At 44.3% G+C, this 22,230-nt stretch overlaps 1 protein-coding gene across 2 annotated transcripts in view; it reads left to right on the top strand.

Moving 5' to 3' along the window:
• The first annotated feature begins 203 nt into the window (after positions 1 to 203).
• LOC147702103 (uncharacterized) overlaps positions 204 to 22,230 on the top strand; it is a 574,906-nt gene continuing 552,879 nt past the window's right edge. For both annotated transcript variants that reach the window (XR_015297502.1, XM_086930735.1), the window contains exon 1: positions 204 to 427. Coding sequence is in view for 1 of the 2 variants with exons in the window: in XM_086930735.1 (XP_086786861.1) it covers positions 391 to 427 (37 nt within the window). In the remaining variant the exon portion in view is untranslated. The remainder of the gene's footprint in view (positions 428 to 22,230) is intronic.

The following is a 22,230-nucleotide window of genomic DNA, read 5'->3' as shown; positions in this document are numbered from 1 at the left end:
GGCGGTTAGACAAACACTATTTGTTGAATGGGTGTTTAAGGAGGTGTGTTCGATATTGATGTGCATGGAAAGAGAGAAAGGAAAACACTGTCACCGCCGATGTGGTGTAGTGGAGGAGCATGGAATCTGAAAACGTGTCCCTTTTTTGTGTTTATAGTCACGTAATGACCATGAAAGGGAGCGGCACAAATGGCACGTGAGTTGAGCAATAGGAGGAACAGTCTTTAGAGGGTGTGGCTGCTGGAGGTGTGGGGGGCGTTGACAGAAGGTGTAGGTGGGGGGTGTTTTGTTGTGTTCGGGGCGGGGCAGAGAAGAGAGGGGACGTGCTCTGGGTAAGTCGGTGTCTTGGGGTTTCTCGCTGTCCGGAGCAGCAGGTGCACGTGTGGCACCATGTCGGGGAAGGAGCCGCTGGTGAGCACACTGAAAGGTGAGAAGGGTGAAGGATTTACAGTACTTGGCTTGACAGTATCGGAGAGTCAATACGTTTGTATGGCGATCGTTATTTTAGAATTTGTGGTTTCAAGTGTGGGAGGTAGAGGGATCAACTGTCAAGTTAGCAATTGTGCGATACGCCTCTGGTAAACACCTACCTGACTGTCCTAAATGAGGCTTGGCTTGTGGAAACCCGGTTGTAGGTTACTATAACTTTTGTAAACGATGCTTCTTTGCTTCAGCGTGCAGACTCTTCCTGCCGTGAAGCGATTTTCGCCCTGCCGCTAATTTCAACGGCTTTTTCGACTTGTCATGCGAAAGGTCACTATATTTTCACTAAAACTTGGGTAGGTATTTTTGAAACATGTTGGTACTTTGAAATCGGATACAGCGTAACACAATAGATAACAAATTCAGATGTGTGGGAGAAGGATTTTCCATGGTAGCAAAATAAATATGATAGCCCTTATTTTGCTTCAAGTAAACTCGTTCTCTGACAATTGTTCCCCACAACCTAATTTTAATAATAATAGGTGAAAAAGAGTTAGACAACCTATTGGCAGATCGTGGTTCGTTCGTTCATTGTTTACTGTACTTCACTACCCTTTTTTTATGATTGATAGTGGAAAAAGAAATAGCTTTCAGTTGAATAAAGTTAAGTTTCTATTTTATTTATAGGCTGGCAAACATTACCGTCGGGGACAAGGCAACATACGGAACATTTCGATGAGGAGAAGAAAAATAAATACAGATCCACTATAAAGAAATATAAATCTGCCATTAACATGGCTAAATCTACCTTTTATGCAGAAAAAATGGAGGAATCTGCTAACGCCCCAAGAGAGATGTTCAAGATAGCTAAATCTCTGTTAAAAGCCCCGGACCCGCCGTCATCATCATCATCCTCTGAGGAATCTGGTGTTCGTTGCGATAAACTAGCAAGTTTTTTTGCCACAAAAATCCAAAAGATCCTTCTTTCCCTCCCCCCCCCCCCTACCCATGACTGAACTAACTCCCTCTTCGGTAGGTGATGCTGATTCCATTTTGCCCCACCTCACCTTTTTTCACCCCCCCTTAGTGCAGAACTTTTACCCCCCCTTATTAATTCCATAAAGAGCGGTTCTCCGCTTGATCCTGCCCCTATTACCATCTTAAACCTGGCTCTACCCCATATCAGCATGCATATCACCAATTTAGTTAACACCTCGCTTGAGTGAGGCATGGTACCGCAAGACTGGAAGTTGGCCATGGTCAGGGCCCTACTAAAAAAAAAACCTCGACCCTGACGACTTTTCCAACTACCGCCCCATCTTCCTAGCATCAGTAAGCTTACAGAAAAATGGGTGAATAAACAGCTGGCATCTTTCTTAGAGACCCATGATTTGCTCCATCCAACTCAAACAGGATTCCGGAAAGGACAGGGAACCGAGACAGCACTGTTGAGGGTGGTTGAGGATTCTGGACGCGCGTGGCAGCGCGGCCATTATCCTCCTGGACCTCAGCGCCGCCTTCGACACGGTCAAACCACCGTGTCCTTTTATCTCGCCTTGGAAGGATTGGGGTCACGGGCAAGGCCCTTATGAGGCTCGAATCTTTTCTTAGTGATAGAGTTTTTAAGGTCTTTTCGGAGAACAGCCGCTCCCGTCCAGTACCATTACAGTGTGGGGTGCCACAGGGCTCCTCCCTTAGCCCCACACTGTTCAATGTGTACATGGCGCCCCTGGCAGAGGTAGTGGCCCCCTTTAGAGTCCAGTTAGTAAGCTATGCTGATGACACTCAGCTAGTTGTCTCCCTAAACCAGGTGGAGCCCCTTCCGACCAATCTTTGCAACTGCCTGGAGGCGGTTGCGAAATGGACTCGTCCCACCTGAAGTTAAACGGAGGGAAAACTGAGCTGATGTTACTAGGAAAAAAAGCCACATTTAACAACTTGATACATTGGCCTTCCTGTATGGGACCTGGGCCCATTCCAAAGACCGAGATAAAAAGCCTCGTTTTTGGTTGGATATGGAGTTGTCATTTAAAACCCAGGCAAGAAAAACAGTGGCCACTTGCTTTGGTTTGCTGAAGACAATCCGCAAAATCCTTCCTCAGCTACCCGAAACAGCTAAGAAAACCATAGTCCAGTCCCTTATTCTATCTAGGCTGGACTATGGAAATGCGCTTTATCTAGGAGCCCCTGTTTCAGTCACTCGGCAACTCCAGGTTGGCCAAAATGCCGCAGCGAGGTTACTTATGGGTACCAGCCATCGTACATCAGCTGCACCCGCGCTGCGCACCTTGCATTGGCTTCCAATAAGGGAGCGGGTTCACTTCAAAACTCTTTGTTTGGTCCACAAAAGACTCTATGGGAGGGGCCCCTTCATCCTAAATGACATGATCAGGCCATACAAACCATCTAGGAACCTTCGCTCGAACCAGCAAAACCTTTTAGTAATTCCCAGGATTAATAGGGCCCGCACAGGGGGCCGTCTTTTTTCGCAAAATGCAGCTAGGTTATGGAATGCTCTTCCTCCATTTCTTCGTCAAGAGCCTAACCTACTTGCATTTCGAAAGAAGTTAAAAACTGTCATGTTCCCCAAGGTCTAGATGAGTTGGGCTTCCGTATCTTCTGCAATCTACCTCCCTTTGGTTAGTCCTAAGCGCTGGGATGCTCCCGAGTAGCCATGCGCTATAGAAGTGTCGGGATTGAGAGCAGCGAAAGAATACACAAGCGCCACTAACCTTACTCTGATGGCCAGCAGAGACGATAGACGATAGTCCTCCCAACTCCGCACCGCACAAACCCCAACAATGGAATATACCCACTATTCGAGCCTGTACGGGAAGGGGCCGGGAGGTGGATTGGCATCGGGGGAATGGTACTTCTGGTATCGTCTGGTCGTTACACCACAAGGTTACTGGTACGGGGACACTGCAGGTAGAGGAGGGGACAGAGAGCAAGAGATTAATGCCACAAAGGTAACTGTGTGAACTTTGAATCCCCCCCCCTTGGATGCCACACTCACCAGTTTCTCCACCCCATGTATCCGAGAATGAATCCAAGAATACGCACTGCGCACTAGCGAAAAGATTGCCAGAAGTACGGAGAAGTTAGCTTCACTTCTCGACCTACAACAGTTTGTAGGTGACAAAGGTAGATAAGGAGGGATAATAGTACTAAGCGTTAGAAGCCACGCTTTGTAAGAACCACAATACACCTTGTGGAACGGTGTAGCCCAAGTAGCAGGTAGAGTCAGTAAAACCCTGACAGAGAACACGGGAATTCCCAGTATATAAACAATAATGGCATACGCCCTAGGACCATTCCAAACAATAGCAATAAACGAAAGAACAGGAGGCGAGCCTGCACTCCTCAAGTATACTTGCACGACAGAATACGACTTGCAACAAGAACTCTCCTGGAATCCTGACCTCGCTGGCTCTTCGTCGGCGTCGTGCAGATCAGAGGAATGACCACGCTGGCTCTTCGTCGGCGTCGTGCAGAACAGGATCTCTGACCACGCAGGCTTTTCATCAGCGTAGTACACAGGAAATCCACTCAAAGAGAGAACACCCACAACTGCTACGAGAGAATACAGAACAAGATTGACAAGCCCCGTTGTGTTCCGGAGGTGGAGTTTATATAAGGTCCTCCCATTGATTCAACCCCCAACGCCGGATGGCCTTCTGGGACTTGTAGTATTTCCGTAAGGGACGGTCAGTACGGAATCTTTTTTTATTTGACTGTGTCGATGGTAGCGATCGCTACAGAACCCCCTCTCGTGGACCGCCGTCCCGGCGGACGTCCTGGCTTCCCGGGATACCGCTCATGGAATTGTTCAACCAATTCGGGACAATGTAGATGGTCCACAGGCTCCCAGGTTCTGTCTTCGGGGCCAAATCCTTTCCAATCAACCAGGTATTGAATCCTGCCACGGACCATGCGAGAGTCCAGGATGGATAGCTCCTCGTGTCCTTCGATTTCCACAGGACGAGGACGTTCAGACAACCGCACGCTCGGAAGACAAGGACGTAGGAGCGACACATGAAACACAGGATGAATCGTCCACGATACTGGCAACAAGAGTTTCATGGCTACCGCATTTATTACCTCACAAATGCCATAGGGACCGACATATTTAGGCTTCAATTTCATAAGTCCCTTAATATGCAGGTTGCGCGTAGAAAGCCAAACTTTGTCACCCACCTTATACTCGGGTTCAGGGGTTCGTCTCTTATCTGCAAAATGCTTCTGGGCTGTTTGGGCTTTTTCCAAATTGTTCCGAGCCTCGATCAGAATCGCCCGAAGATGAGCATGATGTTCATGGATGGCAGGATCCAAGGATTCAGCCGGCCAATCAAAGGGAAGCATGTTCGGATGGAATCCATAAAGGCAAAAGAATGGAGAACAACCCAAGGTGGAATGTACAGCGTTATTGTAGGCGAATTCCGCCAACCACAAAAGGATGGTCCAATCAGTGGCGTTCTGCAACGTAAAACATCGCAGGTATTGTTCAAGCGTCTGATTTAGACGTTCCGTTTTACCATCCGTTAGTGGGTGGTAGCTGGAAGAGAGACAAGCATCTATCTGCAGAATGGTACATAGAGCCTTCCAAAAATGAGAGGTGAATTGTGTTCCCCGATCCGTGATTAACACACTCGGCAATCCGTGTGGTCGGACTATGTGTTGCAGGAAGACTTTGGCTAATTCACTGGAGGAAGGCAGACCAGGTAAAGAGATAAAATGTCCCATTTTTGTAAGATGGTCAACTACCACCAGAACGACCGTTTGTTTCTCACAAGGGGGCATTTCCACAATAAAGTCCATGGACAGGGTATGCCATGGCTTGGGTGGAATCAGTAATGGCTGCAACAGTCCTGGTGGTTTGATATGACTGGCTTTTCACTGTGCACAGATTGCACAGTTCTTTACATATTCCTTAGTATCACCTCTGACACCAGGCCACCAAAAGGATCGTTCCACGTTAGCGGTGGTTTTGTGAATGCCCATGTGTCCCCCTAAAGCAGAATCATGTGCCCATTCCAAGACTTTGCGTTGCAACGCAGTTGAGGGTACATACAAGGCATGGAAATGATAGGCTAACTGATCCTTTTCGCATCGATTGTCAGGCTCTTCTTGCACCCAAGCAGCTATATCCTGGTCAGTTAGAGCGACTCTAACGTCGTCTAGAAAATCTTCAGAGGTGATTAAGGCAATAGACATTTCCGAATATTCGGTCCCCTTAAGAATGAAAGGGGGTTCCGTAGGAACTACTGCTTCTTCATCTTACAACCTGGAGAGCGCATCTGCTTTTCCGTTACGGGTCCCCGGTCTATATTTGATTACAAAATCAAAGTCTGAGAAGAAGAGGGTCCACCTCAGTTGACGAGGAGTCAAAGCCTTTGCTGTTTTTAAGAACAACAGATTACGATTATCTGTAATGATTTCGACAGTATGTAACGCCCCTAGGAGGTAGTGTCTCCATTCTTCACACGCTCTTTAGATGGCTAAGAGCTCTTTGTCAGTGATGGTATAATTAACTTCACACGGTGTGAGCTTCTTAGAGTAATATGCCACAGGGTGAAGCTGACCTGTGGTAGGGTGGCGTTAATCTTACTCATGTCCATTCGAAACCCTTGAGCATCGATAACATAACCTAAGAAGGCAACTTGCTGAACATGAAAAAGGCATTTTTCCAGCTTGGCATACAGTGAGTTTTGTTGTAGCCGTTCCAACACAGTTCTTACATGGGTGATGTGGTCTAACAGAGATGCAGAATAGATAAATATATCATCAATGTAAACCACACAAAATGACTCCAAACACCCCCTTAACACCTCGTCCATAAAGAACTGGAAGGCGGCTGGGGCGTTGCATAGGCCAAAAGGCATCACTCGATATTCATAGAGACCAAACTTAGTTCTAAACGCAGTCTTCCACTCGTCCCCCTTCATTACGCGTACAAGATGGTAGGCCCCGCGGAGATCGAGTTTGGTGGAATAGCAAGCTCCCTTCAACTGATCCATCAACACTGGAATTAGGGGCAGAGGATAACGGTTCTTGATTGTCACCTTGTTGATGGCTCGATAGTCAATACAAGGTCGCAACTCCTCACAATCCTTCTTGGGTATAAAGAACATGGGTGACGAGGCAGGGGAGGTGGAGTGTCTAATGAACCCAGAAGCCAGATTGTCCTCGATATAGGTTTTTAGATATAGCGTCTCCTTTTCGGTCAGGGCATACACCCTGCTGCAAGGGATATCCGCACCCGGAATGAGGTCGATCCTACAATCGTAGGTGCGATGAGGAGGCAATTGGGTAGCTTTTTGCTTGTCGAACAAGGCGTGAAAATCACTGTACTCATTGGGTAATGCTGTGGCACAGCAAAAGGAATCAACTGAACATGCACTTGCTAAGAAAGTAGCGGGTGAGGGATCAGGTGGGAAGTCATGGTTTATCCCTTCACGACAATGTTCCTTACAATACTCGGACGTCATACATACTGTACGGGACGCCCAGCTTACCAAAGGATTATGCAGCGTTCAACCAGGGCATACCTAGAATGAGACGGAACTGTGGGGCATCAATAAGGCCGAACTGTATGTACTCACAATGATCTTCTCCGAATCTCATTAACAAGGCAAGCGTATGGTACGTGACAGGGCCTGAAGTCAGTACAGTACCATCCACTGTTTTAACGGTTTCAGGTATAGGTTTCTTTTCACAGGGGATACCCATGCGGAAGGCATAGCTCTGATCGATATAATTCCCTGTTGCCCCTGAGTCTAACAAGGCATCGAGCCTTAAAGGGTCCTGATTAGCTATCCATAAAGAAACACTCACGTTCATATGGGGGACTGCAGGGTGTAGGGTATTTGCGACATAAGGGGAGACCGTATCAAGAGGTCGTCTCAAATCAGAGGTCTCTATCTGATCCGAGACCTTCAGTTTTCCGCCGGCTCACTGGAACTAAGAGCAGCCTGCCCTCGAGGAAGGGGATTTTTCCCTGGAACGTAATTCCTGGCTCTACAGTCATTAATGAAGTCCCCTCCTTTGCCACAATATAGGCAAAGTTTGAGCCTCCGTCGCCTGTCCCTTTCTTCCCTGGTGAGAGGACCACGTATTCCCCCAATTTGCATGGGTTCCGGTCCTTCTGGTGTCTTTACTTTTTCTTCACCCCCCTGCCGAGGTTTGACCAGGGGGTAAGAGTATCTATTATCCCCCCTGTTTCTATCCCCTTTTCGTTCCAGCAACCGGTGATCTAGTTGGACGGTCAAATCTATTAATTCCTCACAGGTAGAAGGCAATTGCGCCACCTGTGCTAATACGTCCTTCAGTTCTCCCCGGAGCCCTTGATAAAACAAGGAGATCCGCTTCTGAGCCGGCCAAGCCGTTTCCACGATAAGGCGATTAAATGTGGTTATGTAGGATAACAGATCCTGGGACCCTTGTCTTAAGGTCATTAATTCATGATCTAGGGAAAACATGTGGGACTTTCTGTCAAACAATTTACGGAGTTCTAGGCAAAAATCGGAAAAATTATGCAAAACAGGGTCATTCCTTTCCAGCAAAGGAATAGTCCAACTGGACGCATTCCCTCCCATGTAGGACATCATGAAGGCTATTTTGGAAGCCTCATCCTGAAAAACCATAGGCTTACATAGGAAATGTAGACGGCATTGATTCAAAAATGTCTCAAATTTTCGCGGGTCTCCATAAAACCTTTCGGGGGGAGCTAGAGGTATTCCATGATTTTGGATTATATGGACCGTGGGAGTGGTCTCGGTAGAAGTGGATGGGGCTGCAAACGAACCCCCTGTTTGGAAGGAAGAAGGCGGCTGCAAGGTAGCCGGCCTGATCAATGGTTTCATCACAGGCTCTTTGTGTGCAAGGTCGGACATGTCTTTGCGTAAATCAGAGACCTCTTTATATAAAGCCTGGTTCTCTGCACGGGAGGTTTGGACCTCTTGTTGAAGTTCTGTAAAGCTCTCCAACAAGGAAGTGAGAATAGTATTAGTATCCATCGTCTAGGCTGGGCTGTACTCTTGGGCTTGTCAATCTGTCGGGATTGAGAGCAGCGCAAGAATACGCAAGCGCCACTAACCTTACTCTGATGGCCAGCAGAGACGATAGACGATAGTCCTCCCAACTCCGCACCGCACAAACCCCAACAATGGAATATACCCACTATTCGAGCCTGTACGGGAAGGGGCCGGGAGGTGGATTGGCATCGGGGGAATGGTACTTCTGGTATCGTCTGGTCGTTACACCACGAGGTTACTGGTACGGGGACACTGCAGGTAGAGGAGGGGACAGAGAGCAAGAGATTAATGCCACAAAGGTAACTGTGTGAACTTTGAATCCCCCCCTTGGATGCCACACTCACCAGTTTCTCCACCCCATGTATCCGAGAATGAATCCAAGAATACGCACTGCGCACTAGCGAAAAGATTGCCAGAAGTACGGAGAAGTTAGCTTCACTTCTCGACCTACAACAGTTTGTAGGTGACAAAGGTAGATAAGGAGGGCTAATAGTACTAAGCGTTAGAAGCCACGCTTTGTAAGAACCACAATACACCTTGTGGAACGGTGTAGCCCAAGTAGCAGGTAGAGTCAGTAAAACCCTGACAGAGAACACGGGAATTCCCAGTATATAAACAATAATGGCATACGCCCTAGGACCATTCCAAACAATAGCAATAAACGAAAGAACAGGAGGCGAGCCTGCACTCCTCAGGTATACTTGCACGACAGAATACGGCTTGCAACAAGAACTCTCCTGGAATCCTGACCACGCTGGCTCTTAGTCGGCGTTGATTGCTCCAACGTCGACTGACCTCGCTGGCTCTTCGTCGGCGTCGTGCAGATCAGAGGAATGACCACGCTGGCTCTTCGTCGGCGTCGTTCAGAACAGCATCTCTGACCACGCAGGCTTTTCATCAGCGTAGTACACAGGAAATCCACTCAAAGAGAGAACACCCACAACTGCTACGAGAGAATACGGAACAAGATTGACAAGCCCCGTTGTGTTCCGGAGGTGGAGTTTATATAAGGTCCTCCCATTGATTCAACCCCCAACGCCGGCTGGCCTTCTGGGACTTGTAGTATTTCCGTAAGGGACGGTCAGTACAGAATCTTTTACATTTGACTGTGTCGATGGTAGCGATCGCTACAAGAAGAGCCTTTACAATACAATACAACATAAGCAACTGTCCCCGCAGAATTCAAGCAACACTCCAATTCTACATTTTCTTCTGGATGTGCCAAGTGATGAGTACAGGAGTAGAACACTTTAACTTAAAATACCCAACACATCTAACCAACACACTGATAGATTAGCGCTTGGCCACAACATGATGCCCTTTACACAACCAACACGTTCACACTTTAAGACCGACAAAAAACTCCTATTTAAAAATATTTTAGCAGTTCTGGCAGAACCACATCAAACAAGTTGTACTTCCAACAAAAACAAATATCGAGTTTAACCCGCTCAAGGTTTAACTACTGTAGACCCCCCCCCCCTACTTATGAAAAGTGCAATTTGTGTGTTTTATATGTATTCACTGAAAAATAAATGGATAAAGTAATGTTATAGTTAGGTGACAAGGTGATTTTTCAAACGTACCCCCGCCAAGCACCGATTACTCATAACATTTTTTATTGGAAATGTTGCAGTGATATTATTATTATTGATGTCAGAGGAGATGTCATGAGTGATGTAATATGCGGGGTAATTAGCAGTGCATGGGCAGGGTGCAAGTTATAGTTACCTTAGGGCATGAGTTATAGTTATCAGATCTAATAACTGGTGAATAATAACTGGTGAATTTCAGTGTTTTTGTATGTTATAAAACATTACGTTGACACTGAAGATCTCAGCTAACTATAAGGTTACCTTAACCATTATTTTTTTCCAGTGAATTAACATTCCTTTTTAATGTAAAGTAATATGTTGTTACCATGCGTAAAGCCAAGCCACCCGGAGGAATCAACATGGTGCAACCAGCCCACCTGGAGGCAGCCAATCCCACACAGCACACATCCTTCAGCCAAGCCTAGCGCCCCCCCCCCCCTCCAAAAGGTAGCACCGCAAGCTGCGCTCTGCCTTCTGATGTGCGCAAGGGGAGGTTAGCAACAGGACCTTTAAAAAAAAAAAAAGTATAATACCAATAGGAAAGGAGCGTATCCCCTTCTGATATGCTCCTTTCCTATTGGTATTGTTTCATTGTGACATGTGAGCGGTGGGCCAAGGGGAGTTGAGCGTTGCTATTTGAATTGAGAACAATATTATCCAAGAACGACTTGTGCGCACATGTGTCAAGACCTCGCCGCCCTGGGTTCAGTGAATTTTATATATATTTTTATATATATATATATATATATATATATATCTATCCTGGTTACAAAACAATGGTGGTTTCTTCAAATGCAAAGTTAGTAAATACTGCACACATGGGGTCAACACTAAAACATACAAAGACAGTTTCAGTGATAGAAAGCACAAAATTGACAAGGTCCTAACATGCAAATCAGAGTATGCTATCTATGTACTCCAGTGTCCTTGCGCTCTCAGGTATGTGGGTAGTACGAAGTTGGAAGTGCACAAACGCATCTTACAGCACCTGAGGGCAATTTCCAATCAGGACAAGACCTACCCGGTGGCGCGCCATTTTAAAGAGGTGCATCAGAGCAATAACAAGGACTTAACATTCTTTGTTTTGACGCTGTTCCAGCAAGCAGGAGAGGAGGCAACAGGGAGGTTGCGCTCCGCAGATTAGAAACAAAATATATACTCCGCTTAGATTCGAAGGCCCCGGGAGGTCTCAATGTCACCGAAGATTTGTACACTGTGTTGGGATAAATATTTGATTAAATGCTCGTATTTACATTATAATTCCAGTTGGACAACTGATAGTTACTGTGAATTCCTGTACATATATAAAGTTGGTTTTTCCATGATTTTTAGATGGTTTTATCATTTGGAAGTTATGGTTTTAATTATCTTATGTACTATTTTTTATCTTAGGAGGTTTTAAGTAACGATGTCGAGCTTTTATAATTGTGAAATAAAAGGATATGCATTTTTTAGATTTATTTTGATGTGACCCATTATATCTTGATACCTCTGGAACTGTGACATGTTTACATTTTATCAACATCATACTTGAATTTGATATATTCTACTTTTTCCTAGTTGACCCCATTATTATAATGAACTCTGTTGCTTAAAAAATGTTTATATCTGGTAATTATATATGATTACTGAGAAACAGTGATTACGTTTTTGGACTAGACTGGGCTCAGTCCGTCCACGCTGTGTTAATATATATTGATTCCTGCTGTTTACCTGATCTATTTTAAACATTTATAATGTTTTTTGCACTATTTAATCACTTAGCACTTTATTGCACTTTTTGCACTCCCTTTTATAAGTTCAGCTGCAGGGATCTGCAGTGGGTATTTGATACTACATGCAGAAATCATGATCTTTGGTGATTCATCCCGGTATTTTGCAACTGAGCAGACACATACCTATGAATTCTATAAAAATTATTTATATAGTCAGCACTGGACATTTTATTTATCTGTAATCAATGCAATCCATGCCGGTAATATATGCTTTGGCGTTTTTTGCTCATAAATGTGACTGATCTTCCATACACAGTTAGCCACCTCTTAGAATCTAGATTTTCCACGGGCTCGTGGGAATTTCTGATTAATACCAAGACATGTAAAATTTACACATGAAATGCTTAATTTATAATGCAAGGATATTAAATGTGATTATGTTTTGCACTATTATGAAAATTGATCTCAAACGCCTACGTCAATAATGTAATGTTTTAATATTTATCGATGTATTGCCGGTGCCATGATGTCTGCTTTCTATGTCTATGTGTTCTCCAGCATCACGTGCAAGGGGAATAGTGACGTACAAAAGGGTGTAACTTGCACTTTCACGTTGTCATGTGAACAAGGCTCCGGGTTGAGCCAAAACGTTATGGCGACTAGCACGTAACTTTTTAAATAAAGAATAGCACTGAATCCAAGGTCCGTGTCTGTGCTGCTTGGGAGGGCAGGGCGCTGGAAGTGAGCGAGCATGGAGGCAGAAACAGAACCTGTTAAAATATATATATATATATATATATATATATATATATATATATATATATATATACACAATACACGATCCTTTCTGTGCAGAAAGAAGCAGGTCCACTCAGGTTCACAGGAACACGTTCTTTTATTACCAGCAGCTAAGGGGCGGCATGACCGGTTTCGGCTGGAGTGCCTTTATCAAATGCCTATTTCCTCACGATTTCCTGCTGTCCACTTTTAAAAGCGCAATGCCCCGTTACGATTGGCGCAGGCACTGCGAAGGTAGGGGAGTTCCCATGAACTCGGTGCTCCCAGTCTCGGTGCTCCAAATTCACATGCTGCAGGTACTTGCACGTACGTACTGCCCCCAGTGGGCCGTGCCTGCAGCTTCACTTCCCATTCCCCGATGTCTTCGTGAAAATAAAAAAGCAGCATTCCTGTGTCCTACCATCCAGCCAACAATTCCCACAACGCACTTGGGCACACAACCTCAAAGTAAGTACTGGAAGATGCTGTTCGTGAAGTCACCAATTAACAGCTTGCGCCCGTTCAGTGATCCGCTGTATGTGAAGTCACATTGGTTAACACAGCTTGTGCCTTGCAGGAAATGGTGGCGGTTCGGCGTGGTTATATATATATAATGATTTCCTGCATCATAAAACTTACTACATCACAAACAGGAATTGGTGTCAAGGAGCTTATTCCAACATTCGATTCCTAAAAGTATTGTCTAAAGTGCTATTGGCATAGTTCAAAAGTGCACAGTTCTTTATGTTTATACAAAAACTGCTACAGTCTCTTGCCAATATAGAACTAAATATTTTTAACATACAATGATGCACTTTATGCTTTAAATTCATTTTAAAATGCATTAAAAAAAATACAATGCTTTAAATTAATTCACTCGACAAATACTAGTAATATAACGTAAAATGCATATAAAGTAATTTGCCAGAGTGAAAGTGCAGTGTTTTAATGAGTGTGCAGCAGAGTTCTCCCCTGCTCCCCAGATCCGTTACGAATATCTGGACTCTTTTTAATTCATTACACTTCCATTTCAGTTTTTAATAAATAGATCGGCTTTCTTCCAAACATTAATGAAATGCATTCCCTCTTCATTTTGAATAAAAATACACTTTAGAGTATATGTTAATTTTGATCTTGCCCCTAACATTGCAATGAACTACCAGCCGTGTGCCGAAGCTGGTCTAATTCCCAAATGCTTGACACAACCCAATAAGCTTGCATTTAAGTCTGCTGAGTATACCTTACCAAGAGAGATCCACTTGCATCACAAAACCCCCTCCCAAAATGATTTCACCCTATTGCATTCCCAGACAAAATGGACCCAGCTGCCTAATTTGGAACACCTAGGGCATTGCTCTGGTAGATTTACATTCCATGTATGTAATAACAACCACCCATCGAGTGAAAAGTTGCATCTGTCAAAAATTGGGACCACGTAGAAAATTAGAACTAAGAAATGAAACTTCCAAACACTGTTCTTTGGTTAAGTTCGTCTTATTTTCTTGTATCTATTCACCTAGTATGGCGTGTAATGGGTCCTTAAAATTGGTCCTTTCAGATTGGAACCAATTTACCCCATGTCTTTGTTTTCTATGCCCCGCAGTAGGTTAAAATAGTACTCAAAATAATTCCCTGGTTGGCTAAATATGCAGTGACTAGTATGCTTTCAACATAGATGTAATTTGTAGATATGCCAACTTAAGGTATGGGGAGACAGTGCAAAACTACTTACAGAGGGATCAGAGTTCATTTTATGTACCAATCCACAACTTTTCACAGGTTGCACTTCTCCAGTCTAATAGTGGCTTCTGCCAGTTCTTCAGGTACGCATTTTAATAAGGGTTTCTGCATGGATATTTGGAATCTGTAGCCATTGAAATAGTTGTTCCTGTTTAGTTTTAAAAGCCACAAGAATACAATATCTTTATTGGATTCTTTACTTGGGGAAAGATAGGACCTGAGCAAATACAGATGGCGATGGGGGCACCCCTTCCTTGTACCCCATGTAACCTGAAAGGGGTTCAGCACCTTATCCCTTTAGAGTTATTGTGGCATATGACCCCTCGAATATTGCTACAATTAACCTTCCTTGTGAGCTGTGTTGGAAATTCCATTACCGGAAGTAAATATTTCTAGCTCACAAGTTCAAAAGCTGCTGCAGGAGTCCTGCTTTGATAAAATTAATCAATCACTTCAGTTAGAGAATGTGTATTCTAATAAAGTATTCACCCAGGAATAAACCTGGTCTGATTGTTTCCTATTAAAAGTGGCATAACTTCTGCTACCCTTGCAGTACTTATTTTCATAAAAATCTTAGTCTATGTTAAGCAGCATTATTGAGCAGAATGAGCTTGTCTTCTGAATTTTTATGATTCTTAGGGAAACAAACCAGGAGTCCTTTACGAAAAGAGGAGGGAGCAGAGCTCCCCTTCAAAATATTGTTAAACAAGGTCTACAGAAAATCTTTTACTTCCATAAGTAGCATCTGTTACCACTCCTGTAGTTTTCCCACTAGGCAGAGCTTTGACAGCACCCATTATCATAACGGGAGTGAGATTCTGTTATGCTCATTTGTCAACTTTGGAAGGCGATATCTGTCCAAGCAACCCATTATATCATTCATACTTAGATGTTGATCTGCTTTGTAAAAGAGCTGTTGAAATAGTTCCTCAATTTGAGAGGCCTTACTCTGCAGATATGTGACATTTTTAGCTTACAGTGTTGTGACCCTCCAGACCAACAGCCTTTTTACTTAATTTTCCTTCCTCAAACAGTTGTTGCCCTTATGGTTTCCTATTTGAGTTGTCTTGCAGAAAATGCTACAATTTGCACATCGCAATTTCTCACTCCTTAAAATATTTCTCGAGAATTTCAACTCTGTTGGATGAAAAGCCTCGGTCAAATCCCTAAATTTCCTGTTCCTTAACTTATTGAAATTGGCTTGATCAGCAAAAATCTCCACCCAACCCCCGCATGGTCAATCTAGCTGCTTCCATGCTGGCCGGGGCGTGTTTGACTGCCGGGGTCCGTCCGATCTACGCACGTGTCAAATTCCACCGCACCGCGGTGGAACGTACGCCGCTGCGAAGCAGTTAAATGCTTTCCAGATATTTTCAGTGGAAGAAAAGTGTTTGTTTTCCTCAAAAAAAGAATAGCCTGTGCCATAATTTGTTTGATAAAAGACCTTTCTTCTAAAAATGCTGTTTAAAGACAAGTTTTTTTTTAGCAGAGCCAGTTTGTCAGAGAAGGACATATCTTTGCTTATAGCAGCATGAGCTGATAAATAATTAGAGATGATTGAAAAAGAGGTGATAATCAGTGTATCTTTAGACATGAGAAAGTAATCTATCCTAGAAGCAGAGCAATGAAAGGAAGGAAAGAAAGTGTACTTCGAGTTGGCTGCCTGCCAATGATCTAACTATGTTCACCCTTAATCCTCTGCCCATGCAACCTTAGGTTTGCAGTGTGGAACTGCCCACCTACTAATAACTACATCTGTTTTTTGAGAAAAGTTAAAATCCCCACCAATTATTATATTCCTGGGATGGTTTAATAGCTGAAGCGATAGATCATAGAGTGGCTGAGGATCGTTTGGGGTTGAACCATAGAAAAGACTACTGAATACCTCTTTCGGTTAATTTTAATTTCTACCACTGGCCATCATGTAGACCGGTCAGATGCTACCCTGCAATTCCCAAACCTCAAACTTCCTATTGACGAGAACACCTCTAACAAAGGCAGATGCAGAAGAAAGTCCTATTAGTTAAAAAGGAGACCAATTAACCAAGGATTTTGGATTAAAAAAAGTTGTTTCTCCTGAAGAAGGACAATAGTTGCCTTCTGCTCAATGCGCCAGTTAATTGCCCGGCGCTTCTATGGGTTATTTACCCCATTTACATTTACTGAAAGAATATGCAGTTCAAGCCACGTGTCACACTAGACATATTCACTTTCTGAAACTAAAAACGTCAGCAATCCACACTAGCCGCTTCATTAGTTTGGCTTAGCCGTCCCTACAGAAACAATTTTTTTACCCCATAGATGCACGCCTCATTTGGAAACTATCAAAGCACCCCCTCCCACATCCCTGGCTCCATCACAAAAAACTTTGCCCATCCACTACCACCTTTCCTACCACACCTTCAGCTACTACATCCAACCCTACACCCAGCCATAACTCTGAAACCAAAACCTTCCTGTCACACCTCGCAGCCCAGTCATGTCTGCCCTCTTTAGCTTCAAAGCAATGCTTGCACCTTGCTAGGGACCCTAAATGGCCCAGACTGCCCCCCCTTTAGCCTACAGATACCAGCCCTACACATAATTTATTTCCTTCAAGCAGCTTGCAAGTAAGACATTTAGGAAAAAAAATCAGAAATTCTAGAAAGAAGAAATCTCATACTTTAAACAACAAATTTGTAAAACCCATCATTATTTCATAGTGCGAATTTCATGCAAGTAGTTTTGAGCAGTCGGAATATCATTGAACATCTTAAATTCTCCCTTAAACAAAGTTCTAAATCTAGCGGATTGTAGAATCCTTGCTTGTCCACCGGAAGCTTGGAATAAAGGTAGCATTTGCCGGGATTCCCTTCGTCGCTTGGAGGTTTCATATGACCTATCGGAGGAAACCTATATTTCGAACCAGTCTCTGATTTTAACACCTCCTTCTTTTATAGCACTATACAGCACTTTCTTATGCATCCTGTAGTCTCCAAAATTCCCCAGCGCGTTCGAGGGTGGGACCTAACTGGACACTCTAGAGGTGGTGTTTGATGTTCCTGAGCAGGGGCGGATGGTGTTGATAAGCGTAAAGAGCGTCGCCCTACCACCCTGAGGGAGATGCAAGATGAGCAAAAAACGCCGAGCAGGTAGAAACAAATGACGACTTGCTGATCGGCAATAAACACCATGAATTGTGGACATGTGCAGCAATAAACGTGACAAATTGTGGACATGTCCTGCTGAGCATGTGCCGGAAGGGCGAGTTATTGCTCGACCTGAAGGCACAATCTGCAGCATTGACATAATTTTAGAGGGAGTGGTGAATTACAATGCCATCTACAAGGATGCCTTTGGGGCGCACAATACAGTGGCCCGGGAAGGAGTTAACAAAACTGTATTTATTTCAATGGGAGGGGGTGGCCCAGGCTTCGGCCAAAGGAGACAAAGAGGTAGTAGATTAGTCATCCAGAGAGGGGGAGGGTGTAGGAGGGTTGCCTTTTCTGAATAATTTGCTGTATCACATGTTTAAAACTTCATGGTTTTGCTTTTGAAAACATTAAGAAAGCAGCCTGACAGTGCTGGAGGGAGGCCAATAAATTTCTGGGGTGGGCAGGCACTCAGACGGGTAGGACCCCACTCTGGCTCAGAGATCAGCTAACGAAGGTGACAAGACCAACAGGCTTCAAGGGATGGAAATGAATTGGGATTGACTACCTCGGCGATGTATGGAAAGGGAATGCCCCTAGACCCCTTGACTATCTTGAAAAAGAGTACCAACTACACGATTCCCAACACTATCACTATCTGCGCCTTACATACGCCCTGCGTGTACTCACATACACGCAGACACTTCGATCCCGTAATAGTCTCCTATGGAAGACAGGCTCCTCCTCGACCCCATCCCAGAGAAACCACATCCACTTTCTACCACAAGCTGATAAAGAACATGCCTGACCCATTGGTGTCCCTGCGGGAGAGATGGGAGGGGGACGTCTGGGGCCTGGAAGACTAGGATTGGCATGATGCCTTGCAAAGCCCCCGCAAAATTTCAATACGGACTAGGTTCCGTCTCGTGCAATTAAAAATCTTGCATCGGGTGTACTACCTGCGAACCCACCTGTTTTCATGGGGTAGGAGCCTATCCCCCCTTTGTGTGAGGGGATGTCAGGGGGAAGGTACATTTTACCATATTCTGTAGGAATGCCCGAATATAGTGCCCTTCTGGACCAAAGTAGCACTTACAATGGCAACAGTAGTGGGATCGCCGGTCCCTGTAGAGCCCAGGTGGCTATTACTTATGATTAAAGGGGCCACGGACTGGTCTAGGTATAATGAGATCTGGTTGGCAATGGCAGCCGGGGTGGCGAAACGCAACTGAGCCAATTGCTGGGGGGCGCAGGCGCCCCCACAATGGGAATAAACAACTAGAGAGTCAGGGTTAGTAGGTCACTCATGTACCTCTTAATTAAATACAGAACAACAACAAAAGAGTGACAACGACTTTGAAATCATAAATACATGATCCCACAACAAAAAGCCACAAATAGGAAAATAGGGTGAAAAAAGAAAAGAACAATTGTCTTTAACAGAACCCTCACTGAGGGGGCCTCATCGTGTTCCTTACAACAGAGGACCAAAAGAAGGAACCGACTGTGAACAGTATAACAAATGTTGGCATGCATTGATCACCGGGAGGCTCATTGATTGGTTTAATATGCCTGCTTCAGACACCAGCCTTCCAGCTGGTAGCATGAATCAGGTCAGAAACATCATCATAAGCTTTCTAGCTGTTGTTTTATAGAGGGGGGAAATAAATCATGCAACAAATACCAGGTTAGAATATGAAAAGGCTCTTTAGAATTCAAAACTCTGTATTTGTTTTAGACACTGAAGTGCTTCCACTTAATACATCAGATGTTGTAAACCGTGTACGCTTTTAAACTTCTACAGAGTTACATTCCTTTGCTCAACCTCTGCCCTGTTGACAATAGCACCAGTGCTTAATGTATGCTTTAATTTGCCAGCGAAGGCTCTTAATTTTTGTTACTGGTGCTCATTTTACCAGTGCCATTGTGGCCTTCCTGATCCAGTCCGGAAGTTCATGGAAATGACACGTGGCTGCAGTTCCTTTTGCCAAGGAAGCCAAAGCCCTGGGTTGAATTCTCCGCGCTATTTGGATTTGGCAGCTGAATGGCTAGTGGCTCCAGGCATCCGGGCAGCATGCAGGGTTTCAATATTTCGGTGACATGGCCAGACGGATGCATACAGCACAGTGTGTATAATACACAATGCCTTCAACTGTATGCATTCTGACCAGCACCGGCCACCATTGAAGGGCTTTCATGGTCGAGGTCACAGCAGTGCTGTCATGTCTCAAATATTTACAACAACAACAACAACAAGGGGTGGTGAGTGGTCTGCTCAATTCAGACACTCTGTTCATCACCACCCCCTTTTGTAAATCGATTTTGGCCACTATAGGTGTGGCAGGGTATACTCAGACATGAGTCCCTTTCTCACTGCTCCATCAGGATTCAAGCAAGCCGGGCCGAAGAGGCTGAAATGCCAGAAACCGGTCCCCGGTAGCTTGTCTCCTTTCTGGTAAAGAATTGGCTTGGTAGTTTAGTCTGCCCTGTTCCCATGATGCACTGGGCCAGGGACAGACTGATTTGCATATAGCCAGGTTCTGAGCTGGGATGGGGCAGTGAGATAAATAACGGTGATGGATCAAGCCCTGATCTTTGGACTGGGTAAGAGTGGTCTGCTCAATTCAGACACTCTGTTCATCACCACCCCCTTTTGTAAATCGGTCATGTCTCAAAAGCAGCTGGAATAACAAGACCGATCTCTCAAGTAATAGATGACAATTCTGTGAACTACAGGCCCAGAGCAAATCTCTGAGGGAGAATATGGCTTCTCCTCGTCAGGGCGGTAATGACACCACTCTGAAGTAAAGGGCTAAAGCCAACGCCCTCTCAAATAATAGAGTTCATTGCCTCTGTTAAGTGCATTACATGTAACCTGGGAATGAAAGACATCAAATAAGGAGGCTATTGGTGTACAAGGAGCTTAGCTAATCGTAGTTGAACAGGGACATGGTTGAGGGCGTAGACTACAGAGGCCCCCAATCTTTTACCTCATTTTGTGCCTTCTGATTGGGAAGATAGCTAACAGTTAAGGGACAGGGGAAGCTCTAACTCCGGATAAGGTTGAGATAGTCTTTCATCCTCCCCATGTTGGGACAGTGTGTTGCATTGAACTGCCAAGGAGTTTTAACATTATGAGACAATTAATAATCACTGAACCAACCGCCAGCCCTGAGTTCCCTGGCAGCGAGCTGCCCAGCTTCAGTACCTCGTCCGAGATAGTAGGCGCTATACAAATGCTGTCTAAATAAAGTACAATTCTTCGTGGCAGTTCCATATATATTCCTAATGCAGGGTGAAGATGGCTGCCCCTTCAGGGCTTTGAAGTGACACAAACGTGACATAATATAAAGCTCTCTCCTCAGGCCCCTCTATGCCCTCCTTGCCTCATTGCTTTCCCAACTCCATCTTTTCTTCCTCCCTCCTCCCTCCCCCACTTCTATCCTCACTCCGTTCCACTACAGGGCCCTACCTTCTCCTCCTATTCTACTAACGCACCTTGAAATTTACTTTGAGTGTCACAAAACACAAAATGACATGGCGTGGACACAGTGGCGTACCACGAGCAGTCTCAGTACTCTTGCATGGAAAGAGTGACATTGCTAATTCATGGATCCATTCATACTTGTTATCACTAAATAAAACCTGCCATAATGACCTGGCCTGCGCCTAGGGTTTTTGAGTCAGGACAGTGTACCTACCGACAGTACTGAGGGTGCTTTCTTTGCCCTTAAATTTAAGAAAGGGACACCTGTTTGAACCAGGCATTACCAAAGACCGTAAGTTACTGTACTCTGATCTGTGAAATTTAGAATCGTTTTTATAAAACACATGTTTTAAAAGTATGGAGCATGTGAGTTCTTAAATACTTAAAATAAATATTAGCAATTTTGATTAATTTTAAAATCTGCATTTATTAAAAAAGAAATAATGCATTCAAAATTCACTACACGTAAAATTAAAGTTTATTTTACAGTCTTTGCCTATTCATGAACAAATCATTAATGCCTTGATTATGTGGATGTTCTAGAGTTGGAATTGTACTTGCGTTAAATAACAGCAATTTTGTTTCGATTTGTTCCTCCTGGGGGGTATTCGATGATAATTCTTGGTGTGTGTTTCTAACTTTCTGTTACATTATTTTGTGCCTCCATTTCCTTATTCTCAACCTTGAGAGGTAAAGCACCTAACAGTACAATGACTGGCTATATGAACCACCCTAAAAATAATTTAAATGTTGAAGGAAGAGATCAAAATGTCTTTGGGGCCTCATCCTTTATTAATTTATTCAATCCTTTACAGTGTTAGCCTATTGAATGAAATGAGAAAAAAGAGAGTGTGTACTGGTCTAGGTGAGAGACGAAAGAAAGCAGGCCCAGAAGTGAAAGAGCTGAAAGGAATGTCAATAAGATAAAAAAAGATGAAATGGAACAGGGAAGAAGGGAGAGAATAGAGACACCCAAATACAGCAGGGGAGAGAAGGCACACTAGGTGTGATGGAGAGGAAAAGAGATAGGATTGGCAATAGGAAAACGAAACCAGGGATTGAGAGGAGAGAATCAAAAACAGCTCCGAAAGGGTAGAGAAAAATTAGCAGAGTAGAGGGAAAGTGGAAAGAAAGCTGATGAGGACTACAGTATAGACAGTAAGAGCTGCGTTAGAGGGTCGAGGGAGCAGGGCATGGAGAGAATGGTCTAAGAGAGAATAGAATGAAAATGAGGGACAAAACAAATTCTAAATGATGGGAGAGAGATGACAGACCACGGGAACACAATGGAAGGAGAGTAGGATTACATAAGTGTGAGGCTGGACAGTG

Source organism: Lissotriton vulgaris, chromosome 7, assembly GCF_964263255.1.
Source record: "Lissotriton vulgaris chromosome 7, aLisVul1.2, whole genome shotgun sequence".
In the NCBI taxonomy this organism is placed as follows: Eukaryota; Metazoa; Chordata; class Amphibia; order Caudata; family Salamandridae; genus Lissotriton; species Lissotriton vulgaris.
The sequence above is the reverse complement of the archived record's forward strand: the minus strand, read 5'-3'. Positions and strand labels throughout refer to the sequence as shown.